At 44.4% G+C, this 13873-nt stretch overlaps 1 protein-coding gene across 1 annotated transcript in view; it reads right to left on the bottom strand.

Annotated features, from left to right (window-relative positions):
* map3k9 (mitogen-activated protein kinase kinase kinase 9) overlaps nt 1-13646 on the bottom strand; it is a 46072-nt gene extending 32426 nt beyond the window's left edge. Inside the window, exons 1-3 of the mRNA XM_071366858.1 lie at nt 12579-13646; nt 5251-5468; nt 1419-1614 (exon numbers count right to left, since the gene is read on the bottom strand). Coding sequence (XP_071222959.1) covers nt 1419-1614; nt 5251-5468; nt 12579-13011 — 847 coding nt within the window. The 5' untranslated portion in view covers nt 13012-13646. The remainder of the gene's footprint in view (nt 1-1418; nt 1615-5250; nt 5469-12578) is intronic.
* Nucleotides 13647-13873: the final 227 nt, after the last annotated feature.

Below are 13873 nucleotides of genomic sequence, written 5' to 3'. Positions count from 1 at the left end.
ACAAACCACACACCAGTCAGAGTTATACTTAAACTTCATATTTAATAATATGAGCTTTACAATGGAACCCTGACCTGTTCCCCCGGACGTGTTACCTTGACCCAGACCTGCTGTTTTCAACCCCCTCTCTCTACCGCACCTGCTGTCTCTAACTCTGAATAATCGGCTATGAAAAGCCAACTGACATTTACTCCTGAGGTGCTGACCTGTTGCACCGTCGACAACCACTGTGATTATTATTATTTGACCCTGCTGGTCATCTATGAACGTTTGAACATCTTGGCCATGTTCTGTTATAATCTCCACCCGGCACAGCCAGAAGAGGACTGGCCACCCCTCAGAGCCTGGTTCCTCACTAGGTTTCTTCCTAGGTTCCTGCCTTTCTAGGGAGTTTTTCCTAGCCACCGTGCTTCTACAGCTGCATTGCTTACTGTTTGGGGTTTTAGGCTGGGTTTCTGTACAGCACTTTGTGACATCAGCTGATGTACGAAGGGCTTCATAAATACATTTGATTGATTGATTGATTCAATTTTCTATTAGTTTATCATTCTAAAACTTGGAGAAAAGGGAAAGTGACCAATATCAAATAAGGAACATGGCATTCTCTCTGCCTGGCCTCGAAGGCCTGCTCCTGCCCACGTCAAAGAGGTAGAGTACCAGCCCAGTAGTCTAACACAGTGTTAGGCGCGGCCCAGCGAGTGACGCTTTCCACCTGATGGTGCTGGATCGAGGTGAGCGCTTTTCTCTCGCGAAGGATCATATAGCTGTCCACTTGTGCTCAGTTTTAATAGGCACAACGTTGTGTTTCCTAATTTAGTTACAACACTCCTCTAGTTCTCTTCCTCACACACACACACACGTTGTAATAATTCCGCACAAATGTGTTTTGCAAACAGTCATGAGTTAAATTAACTTAGGCGGCAGTGACTACTGTTATCCAATCTTAACCTATGCTTAGACTACCCCTCTCCCCGCAGTCAGAACCCCCTCAACACAAAACATCTTCCCACGGCTATGTGCAACACAAGTGATTAATTGAATGTTACGCACACGCTACTACCATGTTATTACTATGTAATTACTATGTTATTACTACATCACTACCATGTTATCACTACGTTACTACCATGTTATTACCATGTTACTACTACATTACTACCATGTTATTACCATGTTACTACTACATTACTACCATGTTATTACCATGTTACTACTAGGTTATTACTACGTTACTACCATGTTACTACCATGTTACTACTATGTTATTACTACGTTACTACCATGTTACTACTATGTTATTACTACGTTACTACTACATTAATACTACATTATTACTATGCCACTACCATGTTATTACCATGTCATTACTATGTCATTACTATGTCATTACAATATCACGTATATAAATGTTCTCTTACTGTTGCTAGACTTGAGGTCTCTGTGTATGACGGGGACGATGGCCTCACAGTGGAGGTAGTGCATGGCACGGGCGATCTGCACGGCCCAGTCTACCAGGGTGCATGGTGGGATACGTTTCCCTGACAGGGCTCGGTTCAGCGGTCCTCCCCGGGCAAACTCCATCACCAGGCACAACGTCGGCTCCTGGAGACACACCTGTTGAACAGAGAAGAATGGAAATGAACCAGGAATCAGTACAGGACATAGTATCAATAGAAGCTGACATGATCGATTGTACACATCTAAGACATACAGGAACGCTGATTATTAGGCTTCAGAAAAATACATGTTTATTATTCTGATTATTGTGACAGGTGTGTCTTCATCAACACAGGTGTATGTCTTCATCAACCCAGGTGTGTCTTCATCAACACAGGTATGTGTCTTCATCAACCCAGGTGTATGTCTTCATCAACACAGGTGTGTCTTCATCAACACAGGTGTATGTCTTCATCAACACAGGTGTGTGTCTTCATCAACCCAGGTGTGTCTTCATCAACACAGGTGTGTCTTCATCAACACAGGTGTGTCTTCATCAACACAGGTGTGTGTCTTCATCAACCCAGGTGTATGTCTTCATCAACCCAGGTGTATGTCTTCATCAACACAGGTGTAGGTCTTCATCAACACAGGTGTGTCTTCATCAGCACAGGTGTATGTCTTCATCAACCCAGGTGTACAGTGCCTTGCAAAAGTATTCACCCCTTGGTGTTTTTCCTATTTTGTTGTGTTACAACCTGTCATTTAAATAGATTTTTATTTGGATTTCATGTAATGGACATACACAAAATAGTCCAAATTGGTGAAGGGAAATAAAAAAAATAACTTGTTTCAAAAAAAAATTAACGGAAAAGGGGTGCGTGCATATGTATTCACCCCCTTTGCTATGAAGCCCCTACATAAGATCTGGTGCAATCAATTACCTTCGGAAGTCACAATATTTAGTAAAATAAAGTCCACCTGTGTGCAATCTAAGTGTCACATGATCTCAGTATATATACACCTGTTCTGAAAGGCCCCAGAGTCTGCAACACCACTAAGCAAGCGGCACCATGAAGACCAAGGAGCTCTCCAAACAGGTCAGGGACAAAGTTGTGGAGAAGTACAGATCAGGGTTGGGTTATTAAAAAATATCAGAAACTTTTAACATCCCACAGAGCACCATTAAATCCATTATTTAAAAATTGAAAGAATATGGCACCACAACAAACCCATCAAGAGAGGGCCGCCCACCAAAACTCACGGACCAGGCAAGGAGGGCATTAATCAGAGAGGCAACAAAGGGACAAAAGATAACCCTGAAGGAGCTGCAAAGCTCCACAGCGGAGATTGGAGTATCTGTCCATAGGACCACTTTAAGCCGTACACTCCACAGAGCTGGGCTTTACGGAAGAGTGGCCAGTAAAAAAGCCATTGCTTAAAGAAAAAAATAAGCAAACACGTTTGGTGTTCGCCAAAAAGCATGTGGGAGACTCCCCAAACATATGGAAGAAGGTACTCTGGTCAGATGAGACTAAAATGTAGCTTTTTGGCCATCAAGGAAAACGCTATGTCTGGCACAAACCCAACACGTCTCATCACCCCGAGAATACCATCCTCACAGTGAAGCATGGTGGTGGCAGCATCATGTGGGGATGTTTTTCTCCGGCAGGGACTGGGAAACTGGTCAGAATTGAAGGAATGATGGATGGCGCTAAATAAAGGGAAATTCCTGAGGGAAACCTGTTTCAGTCTTCCAGAGATTTAAGACTAGGACGGAGGTTCACCTTCCAGCAGGACAATGACCCTAAGCTTACTGCTAAAGCAACACTCGAGTGGTTTAAGGGGAAACATTTAAATGTCTTGGAATGGCCTAGTCAAAGCCCAGACCTCAGTCCAATTGAGAATTTGTGGTATGACTTAAAGATTGCTGTACACCAGCAGGAACCCATCCAACTTGAAGGAGCTGGAGCAGTTATGCCTTGAAGAATGGGTTAAAATCCCAGTGGTTAGATGTGCCAAGACATATCCCAAGAGACTTGAAGCTGTAATTTCTGCAAAAGGTGGCTCTACAAAGTATTGACTTTGTGGGGGTGAATAGTTATGAAGGTTTTCCTTTTTTTTGTCTTATTTCTTGTTTGTTTCACAATAAAAAATATTTTGCATCTTCAAAGTTGTAGGCGTGTTGTGTAAATCAAATGATACAACCCCCCCAAAAAATCAACAAAATAAGAAAAATGCCAAGGGGGGTAAATGTTTTGGCAAGGCACTGTATGTCTTCACCAACACAGGTGTATATCTTCATCAACACAGGTGTATATCTTCACCAACACAGGTGTATGTCTTCATCAACACAGGTGTATGTCTTCACCAACACAGGTGTATATCTTCATCAACACAGGTGTATGTCTTCATCAACACAGGTGTATGTCTTCTAACTGGATTAGAAGACGTACACCTGGATTAGAAGACGTACACCTGGATTAGAAGACGTACACCTGGGTTAGAAGACGTACACCTGGGTTAGAAGACGTGCACCTGGATTAGAAGACGTACACCTGGGTTAGAAGACGTACACCTGGGTTAGAAGACGTGCACCTGGGTTAGAAGACGTACACCTGGGTTAGAAGACGTACACCTGGGTTAGAAGACGTGCACCTGGATTAGAAGACGTACACCTGGGTTAGAAGACGTACACCTGGGTTAGAAGACGTACACCTGGGTTAGAAGACGTACACCTGGGTTAGAAGACATACACCTGGGTTAGAAGACGTACACCTGGATTAGAAGACGTACACCTGGATTAGAAGACGTACACCTGGGTTAGAAGACGTACACCTGGGTTAGAAGACGTACACCTGGGTTAGAAGACGTACACCTGGGTTAGAAGACGTACACCTGGGTTAGAAGACATACACCTGGATTAGAAGACGTACACCTGGGTTAGAAGACGTACACCAGGGTTAGAAGACGTACACCTGGGTTAGAAGACGTACACCTGGGTTAGAAGACGTACACCTGGGTTAGAAGACGTACACCTGGGTTAGAAGACGTACACCTGGGTTAGAAGACGTACACCTGGATTATAAGACGTACACCTGGGTTAGAAGGCGTACACCTGGTTAGAAGACGTACACCTGGGTTAGAAGGCGTACACCTGGGTTAGAAGACGTACACCTGGGTTAGAAGACATACACCTGGGTTAGAAGACGTACACCTGGGTTAGAAGACGTACACCTGGGTTAGAAGACGTACACCTGGGTTAGAAGATGTAGGTTGCATCCCAAGTGGAGCTAGGTTATAGTAATGAATATGTCTATATCATTAGAGAGGGGACAGGCCAACCAAAACATATGACTTGATAGTTGGCCATCAGAATGTACCATAATAATCAGTCTGAGTCCCAAATGGCACCCTATTCCCTATATAGTGCACTACTTTAGATCAGGGCCCATTCCCTATATAGTGCACTACTTTTGACCAGGGACCCTATTCCCTTCATAGTGCACTACTTTTGATCAGGGCCCATTCCCTATATAGTGCACTACTTTTGACCAGGGACCCTATTTCCTTCATAGTGCACTACATTTGACCAGGGCCCATAGGGAGACTCATTTATCCACATGTCCCATGGCCATGATTCTTATCAGCAGGGATCTCATATCTCATTCCTCCATCCCCCAGTAGGATCATGATATTGGGGTGATATAGCTGGATTCTTACCCCCAGAAGGGCCATGATATTGGGGTGATACAGCAGGATTCTTACCCCCAGAAGGGCCATGATGTTGGGGTGATACAGCAGGATTCTTACCCCAAGTAGGGCCATGATGTTGGGGTGGTGCAGCATTGCAAACAGCTTGGCCTCCTGACGAACGCTCTCTAGGATCTGTCCCTCCTCCTCATCGGGGTCCCGCCTCGCAGCCTTCACTGCCACCTCCGCCCCCCGCCACATGGCACGGTACACCTTCCCAAAACCACCCACCCCGATGATCTCCTCCAGGGTCAGCTCCGAGAAGTCAACCTCCAGAACTGAGGGAGAGAGGTAACAGGGTATGAGAAGGAACAGGGTATGAGAGGGAACAGGGTATGAAGGAACAGGGTATGAAGTAACATGGTATGAGAAGGAACAGGGTATGAAGTAACGGGGTATGAGAAGTAACAGGGTATGAAGTAACGGGGTATGAGAAGTAACAGGGTATGAAGGAACAGGGTACGAGAAGGAACAGGGTATGAAGGAACAGGGTATGCGAATGAACCGAGTATGAGAAGGAACAGGGTATGAAGGAACAGGGTATGAAGGAACAGGGTATGATAGGTAACAGGTTATGAGAAGGAACAGGGTATGAAGGAACAGGGCATGAAGGAACAGGGTATGAAGGAACAGGGTATGAGAAGTAACAGGTTATGAGAAGGAACAGGGTATGAATGAACAGGGTATGAGAAGGAACAGGGTGTGAGAAGGAACAGGGTATGAAGGAATGGGGTATGAGAAGGAACGGGGTATGAGAAGGAACATGGTATGAAGGAAAAGGGTATGAAGGAACAGAGTATGAGAAGGAACAGGGTATGAGAAGGAACAGGGTATGAAGGAACAGGGTATGAAAAGGAACAGGGTATGAAGGAACAGGGTATGAAAAGGAACAGGGTATGAAGGAACAGGGTATGAGAAGTAACAGGGTATGAAGGAACAGAGTATGAGAAGGAACAGGGTATGAAGGAACAGGGTATGAAGGAACAGGGTATGAAGGAACAGAGTATGAAGGAACGGGGTATGAAGGAACGGGGTATGAAGGAACGGGGTATGAAAAGGAACAGGGTATGAAGGGAACAGGGTATGAGAGGGAACAGAGTATGAAGGAACAGAGTATGAAGGAACAGAGTATGAGAAGGAACAGGGTATGAAGGAACAGGGTATGAAGGAACAGGGTATGAAGGAACAGAGTATGAAGGAACCGAGTATGAAGGAACAGAGTATGAGAAGGAACAGGGTATGAAGGAACAGGGTATGAAGGAACGGGGTATGAAGGAACGGGGTATGAGAAGGAACAGGGTATCAAGGAACAGGGTATGAGAAGGAAGAGGGTATGAGAGGGAAGAGGGTATGAGAGGGAACAGGGGTACAGAGAAAGAGGACAGAGAGTGAGCAATGACAGACTAAAGATCATGTAGACACAACATGTTACAGACTAAAGATAATGTAGACACAACATGTTACAGACTAAAGATAATGTAGACACAACAGGTTACAGACTAAAGATCATGTAGACACAACAGGTTACAGACTAAAGATAATGTAGACACAACAGGTTACAGACTAAAGATAATGTAGACACAACAGGTTACAGACTAAAGATCATGTAGACACAACAGGTTACAGACAAAAGGTAATGTAGAAATAACAGGCTACAGAACAAAAAGTGATTTTGGAATATATAGAGTGATATGAACAGGCCACAGAGACCCTATTAAATTAAAAAACCCTCAAAGTTCCAGAATGGATGGAAAATGGGAGCCATATTGGCAGCCATATTGGTCAGGGAGAAATCCAAACCAGTCTAATTGGAATGAATGGCAGTAGAGGCAGAATCGTGATTTTACCTAAGCAAGAGAACAAAAGTAAGGATACATCAAAAATCGTGTAATAAAACCTATTGTCAACCTACAACATTGTCATAAATTATGAATACAGTTTAAACAGGTTTTTATACCAGTTTTCTGTATAAATAGCCTCTAGAATATATGTAAACAGACTAGTTTTTATTGTCTCGGAAAACTGTGAGTCCTATCATATGATACAGTATCCGTACTTGTAGCATTTACAGCTGGTCTGTCCTGTCGTCAACTGGTGTCAACCAGTGTATTGATGTGGCTGGACTGTGTTGTTTCAATGGAATGTTGGCATATTGGCAGTTAATGGGAAACATGTATAGAATCATTCCTATGAAACCGGCAGGCTAGCTAACACACATACAGTGCAGATAAAGTCTTCAAATTCATTATTTTACACTATCTTATCACAGCACTGGCTGGCCACGGTTGTCCAACGCCCTGACCAAAATGGCTGACCCTTTATCCCGTCGCAAGAAGGTTCATGTCCATTCTAGAATTCAAATTCCTAAATCCATGGAACAGACACTCCTGTCCACCACTGAGAGGAGATAATGAGGACGAAGAGGGTGTAAAGGATATAGAGATGACAGGAACCGGGTGGGACAGAGAACTTACATACAACATAGATAGGACAGAGAGAGTCAACCTCTAGAACTGAGAGGAGAGAAGGAGGAACAGAGACCTATGCTGTATAGTATACAGTAGGACAGAGAGAGAAACAGGGATCCAAAAGACAATATTGGACAAAGAGAGAGAGAAACAGGGATACCAAGAGACAATATTGGACAGAGAGAGAAACAGGGATACCAAGAGAAGATATTGGACAGAGAGACAGAAACAGGGGTACCAAGAGACGATATTGGACAGAGAGAGAGAGAAACAGGGATACCAAGAGACAATATTGGACAGAGAGAGAGAGAAACAGGGATACCAAGAGACAATATTGGACAGAGAGAGAGAAACAGGGATACCAAGAGACAATATTGGACAGAGAGAGAAACAGGGATCCAAAAGACAATATTGGACAAAGAGAGAAACAGGGATACCAAGAGACGATATTGGACAGAGAGACAGAAACAGGGATACCAAGAGACAATATTGGACGGAGAGAGAGAAACAGGGAACCAAGAGACGATATTGGACAGAGAGAGAGAAACAGGGAACCAAGAGACAATATTGGACAGAGAGACATAAACAGGGATACCAAGAGACAATATTGGACAGAGAGAGAGAGAAACAGGGAACCAAGAGACGATATTGGACAGAGAGACAGAAACAGGGATACCAAGAGACAATATTGGACAGAGAGAGAAACAGGGATACCAAGAGACAATATTGGACAGAGAGAGAGAGAAACAGGGAACCAAGAGACGATATTGGACAGAGAGAGAGAGAAACAGGGATACCAAGAGACAATATTGGACAGAGAGACAGAAACAGGGATACCAAGAGACAATATTGGACGGAGAGAGAGAAACAGGGATACCAAGAGACAATATTGGACAGAGAGAGAGAGAAACAGGGAACCAAGAGACGATATTGGACAGAGAGACAGAAACAGGGATACCAAGAGACAATATTGGACAGAGACACAGAAACAGGGAACCAAGAGACGATATTGGACAGAGACACAGAAACAGGGATACCAAGAGACAATATTGGACAGAGAGACAGAAACAGGGAACCAAGAGACAATATTGGACAGAGAGAGAGAAACAGGGATACCAAGAGACAATATTGGACAGAGAGAGAGAAACAGGGATACCAAGAGACAATATTGGACAGAGACACAGAAACAGGGAACCAAGAGACAATATTGGACAGAGAGAGAGAAACAGGGATACCAAGAGACAATATTGGACGGAGACAGAAACAGGGATACCAAGAGACAATATTGGACAGAGAGAGAGAAACAGGGAACCAAGAGACAATATTGGACAGAGACACAGAAACAGGGAACCAAGAGACAATATTGGACAGAGAGACAGAAATAAGGTACCAAGATACAATATTGGACAGAGAGAGAGAAACAGGGATACCAAGAGACAATATTGGACAGAGAGAGAGAAACAGGGATACCAAGAGACAATATTGGACAGAGAGAGAGAGAAACAGGGATACCAAGAGACAATATTGGACAGAGAGACAGAAACAGGGATACCAAGAGACAATATTGGACAGAGAGAGAGAAACAGGGATACCAAGAGACAATATTGGACAGAGAGACAGAAACAGGGATACCAAGAGACAATATTGGACAGAGAGAGAGAAACAGGGATACCAAGAGACAATATTGGACAGAGACACAGAAACAGGGAACCAAGAAACGATATTGGACAGAGAGAGAAACAGGGATACCAAGAGACAATATTGGACAGAGACAGAAACAGGGATACCAAGAGACAATATTGGACAGAGAGAGAGAAACAGGGATACCAAGAGACAATATTGGACAGAGACACAGAAACAGGGAACCAAGAAACGATATTGGACAGAGAGAGAAACAGGGATACCAAGAGACAATATTGGACAGAGAGAGAGAGAAACAGGGAACCAAGAAACGATATTGGACAGAGAGAGAGAAACAGGGATACCAAGAGACAATATTGGACAGAGAGACAGAAACAGGGAACCAAGAAACGATATTGGACAGAGAGAGAAACAGGGATACCAAGAGACAATATTGGACAGAGAGAGAGAGAAACAGGGAACCAAGAGATGATATTGGACGGAGAGAGAGAGAAACAGGGATACCAAGAGACAATAGTGGACAGAGAGAGAGAGAAACAGGGAACCAAGAGACGATATTGGACAGAGAGAGAGAAACAGGGATACCAAGAGACAATATTGGACAGAGAGAGAGAAACAGGGATACCAAGAAACAATATTGGACAGAGAGAGAGAAACAGGGAACCAAGAGACGATATTGGACGGAGAGAGAGAGAAACAGGGCTCCCAGGAGACAATATTGGACAGAGAGAGAAACAGGGATACCAAGAGACAATATTGGACAGAGAGACAGAAACAGGGTACCAAGAGACGATATTGGACGGAGAGAGAGCAATGAGAGACTAAAGGTAATGTAAAGGGCCATACAGACTGGCATGAACAGACGTCCTCTATACAAAAACATAATTAAATTATTCATAACCATAAATTAGCTTCAATCAAATGATTTTATTTCTCTGCCTTTCTCACCAATGCACCTAGCCTTGTTCCAGGTATGTTTGTGCTATCATATCAACTCCTTGCCCGCATGACAAGGAGCGGCAAGTGGCATGATGGCCCAAAGAGACTGGTACCCAGGTTACAATGCACCAGGAAATCATGAAGGTTGAGACTTAGGGCTCTATTCAGTCTGTAAAGCTGAAGACTTTGGGCTCTATTCAGTCTGTAAAGCTGAAGACTTGGGGCTCTATTCAGTCTGTAAAGCTGAAGACTTTGGGCTCTATTCAGTCTGTAAAGCTGAAGACTTTGGGCTCTATTCAGTCTGTAAAGCTGAAGACTTAGGGCTCTATTCAGTCTGTAAAGCTGAAGACTTACAGATTCTGAGATAGAAATGTAAGTGAGCCCGACATCTGCAGCGTTTACCACGAATGCTGCCTCTGCTAAAGAGGGACGAACTGCCTTTAAATTTCAATCACGTTGTAAAGCTGAACTTCCACGATGCGGCTCGAATAGAGCCCTTAACAGTTTTCGTTAGTTGACACCTCACTACTTCTCCATCTACAATAGAGTCTATGGGTGATGTAGGTACTGTATGTTGGTTGGTAAACGTTGACATTGTGAATCACTAACAGTCAAGCAGCCCGACTGACCTTGATAAATATTTCACTAGAGATGTTGTACAGTGATGTAAAAGTAGGCCAGCAGCCATGCTGCCTGTGAAACATGGAGGATGTGTCCCAAACCATACCCTATCACCCCATGCAGTGCACTACTTTTGACCAGGTCCCATAGGGCTCTAGTTAAAAGTAGTGAACTATGTAGGGAACACCCAGCAAACCGGGAACATTCCCAGAACATTAGATTCCCATTAAGTTCTAGTTAGGGTTTTATTTAACGTCCCAAAAACATCAAATTAATGTTTTTGAAAACAAAATGTGTTTTATTTTTCAATTAAAAAAAGAATGAAATATCCTTGGAATGTTCTCATAACATTCACTAGAATGTTGTGCACAACATCTATAACAACCACCACAGAACATTCCCCAACATCTATAACAACCACCACAGAACATTCCCCACCATCTATAACAACCACCTCAGAACATTCCCCAACATCTATAACAACCACCACAGAACATTCCCCAACATCTATAACAACCACCACAGAACATTCCCCAACATCTGTGAATTCTCCAGCTTCAGACCTAAGAGACAGACCACAGAGTAGCAATAGATAGATACAGCTGTTTTATTTATTCATTTATTTATCATATTCACTGGAGGCTGTTTAAGATATACTATGTGTAACATACACAGTGGGCATTCCATTCTTGGTACACGCTCAGCATTAGTCCTTGATCATGACTCTCAGTTTCATTACATTACACATACATTTTGTTAAGAGCAGTGACGCTTGGTCACACATCGCTTTCCGGTTCCGGTTTTGAAAGCATAAGGACCTTATCTTTTATATTGTCGAGAAATAATTTTCTTAAAAACAAAAAGGTTACATTTTGATACACAGTTTAATAGGGTTAAAGGTTACCAAAGGCCATATCTCCATGTTACAACTCTTGATTAGCGAGATGTAACACCTCTCTGAACACCTGTGTTGTAAACGGAAGACACACGACAAACATGTTGTCACTGAAAAATACAGTCTGCTGCAACTGTGTTAAAAAAGAGGTAAAACAGTGTACAGTAAGTGTGTATTTAGCATTTGTGTGTGTTTTTTTTTTTTGGGGGGGGGGGGGGGGGGTGATATGAAAGTAGAGGGATTTATGTTTCTAGAACCGCACCGCAGTTGAGAATCGATTCACGTTTAAGATGGGAGTATTTTGGACAGTTTTTTTGGCTTCGAGAGACAATTCGCCCTTTAATTAAACAGAACATGTAAATTCCTTGGACTAAGGAGTAACGTTAGACTCTTCTAGTCCAATATTAAGCTAGCTCAGCATAGCGGTACGTACCAGGGATGCTTCAAAGCCGTACGTACAGAGGGAAGAGCGGAGCGGCCCTGATATGATGTGCTAGACGGAGTGTGTTGTACTGATAGTTACCTACAGCCTATGGTGGCAGGCTCAAGGCCTTGTTTGACAGAGAATATAATATGCCAGTCATTATGACGGTCTACCAGCTACAGATTCTAGACTGCCCGGTAGATACATTGTAACCTCTATTGCTATCAGTGGTAGCCTATTGCAACGAGATGACATAGCAGTAAACGAGAGTCGGAGTGTCCGAGTGGCCCGGTAACCGGGATAAAAATGTGCAGGACAATGAAACATTGTAACATTGAACATGAGTGATATCGACAACCTCTGGTATGCAGACGGTGGGCTGCTACAATATGATACTCACGGTGGAGTGAAGGCACGGCGTATTCAGAGTACTTCTTCACTGACGTGTCTCTGTCCCGTATTTTCTCAGAGATTCCATTCCCAATACTGACATAATTACTGGGGAAAATGCCAACCCGATCCTCGATCAGCCCCGTCCACCAGCCCTCGTCCCCGGACACTAGCGAGTCCTTCGATAGCACCTCCACCAGGTCACCCTTCCGCAGGCTGAGCTCGTCTTCCGCCCCAGCATCATAGTCGAACACAGCGGTCCAGTAGCCTGAGAGGTCCGGTCCTCCTGGGCCGCTAGCCGGAGCATCAACGCCGACAGTCCCGGCGACAGTGTCATTCTCCGGCCAGCAAAACGCTTCAGTTTCCACCCCATCTGGAGGAGAAGAGACGTACCTTCCGCTGGGACTCGGGTTGTTGTCAAAAGCGGGTTTGGAGGCATCCATTGAAGCGATCCATAGGGGCAACCTGGTCCTGGATTACAGGGGTGCAGTCTGCGGAGCTCGTAGCCAACACCTGCACGCACCGGGACACGAGGGATGGTCGCAGCACCGTGGGTACAAAGCCACCCCGGCCACCGTGAGAGCTAAGCAGCCTAGTGGGCTAATCCCGGTGAAACGTCGCTGCTGCTGCTGAAAACAGCCTCACTCTGGTTGTTGCAGCATTCATTAATCTCTGTAGTGGTACCTAGCTACCTGCAGGACTAAATCAAGAATCACAATTCCCATTTAGGAAATTACCAATATGTTCCTCCTTTCCCACTTCCACTTTCCGTCGTTAATAATTCCCCCTTTGCTGTGTGCATGCGCTGTAAACCACCCTCTCTCTTCTATATTCCCAGCCAGCCAAATGTGCCAACAGACGAATCATGCCTCCTGTCTCCTACGATATGATTGGCGCACGTCTGCATCAATCACGTGTTTACCTCTATCCCATAGCTTCAGGTTGTGTGTGTGACATCCGTAATATAAATATGTTTGTGAAAACGCCTTACCGTACAGTGGCAATATTAACAGGGTTTACAAACAAGGCAAATAAAGCAAAACCCGCTACAATATAAACAGCAACTATAACACATTCAGCACCATGGACAGCAACGTCTTCAACAGAAAGATGGGGTAGCGGCTTCAGCTGCACCCACCCAGCCTGCTGGCTGCGGCTCAATGAGAGAAGACGCCAGGCAGCACTTGTGTTGGGCTGGTGTGCCGTGCTGTAGGGACGGGGACGGGGGGGCTACGGGGACGGGGGGGGGGCTACGGGGACGGGGACGGGCACGGGGAAAGCATCAACTCTGCTCGGTCGCTGATC

The sequence above is a fragment of the Salvelinus alpinus genome, chromosome 25, assembly GCF_045679555.1.
Source record: "Salvelinus alpinus chromosome 25, SLU_Salpinus.1, whole genome shotgun sequence".
Taxonomy (NCBI): domain Eukaryota; kingdom Metazoa; phylum Chordata; class Actinopteri; order Salmoniformes; family Salmonidae; genus Salvelinus; species Salvelinus alpinus.
Note: the sequence above shows the minus strand (reverse complement) of the source record. Positions and strands in the feature narration are given on the sequence as shown.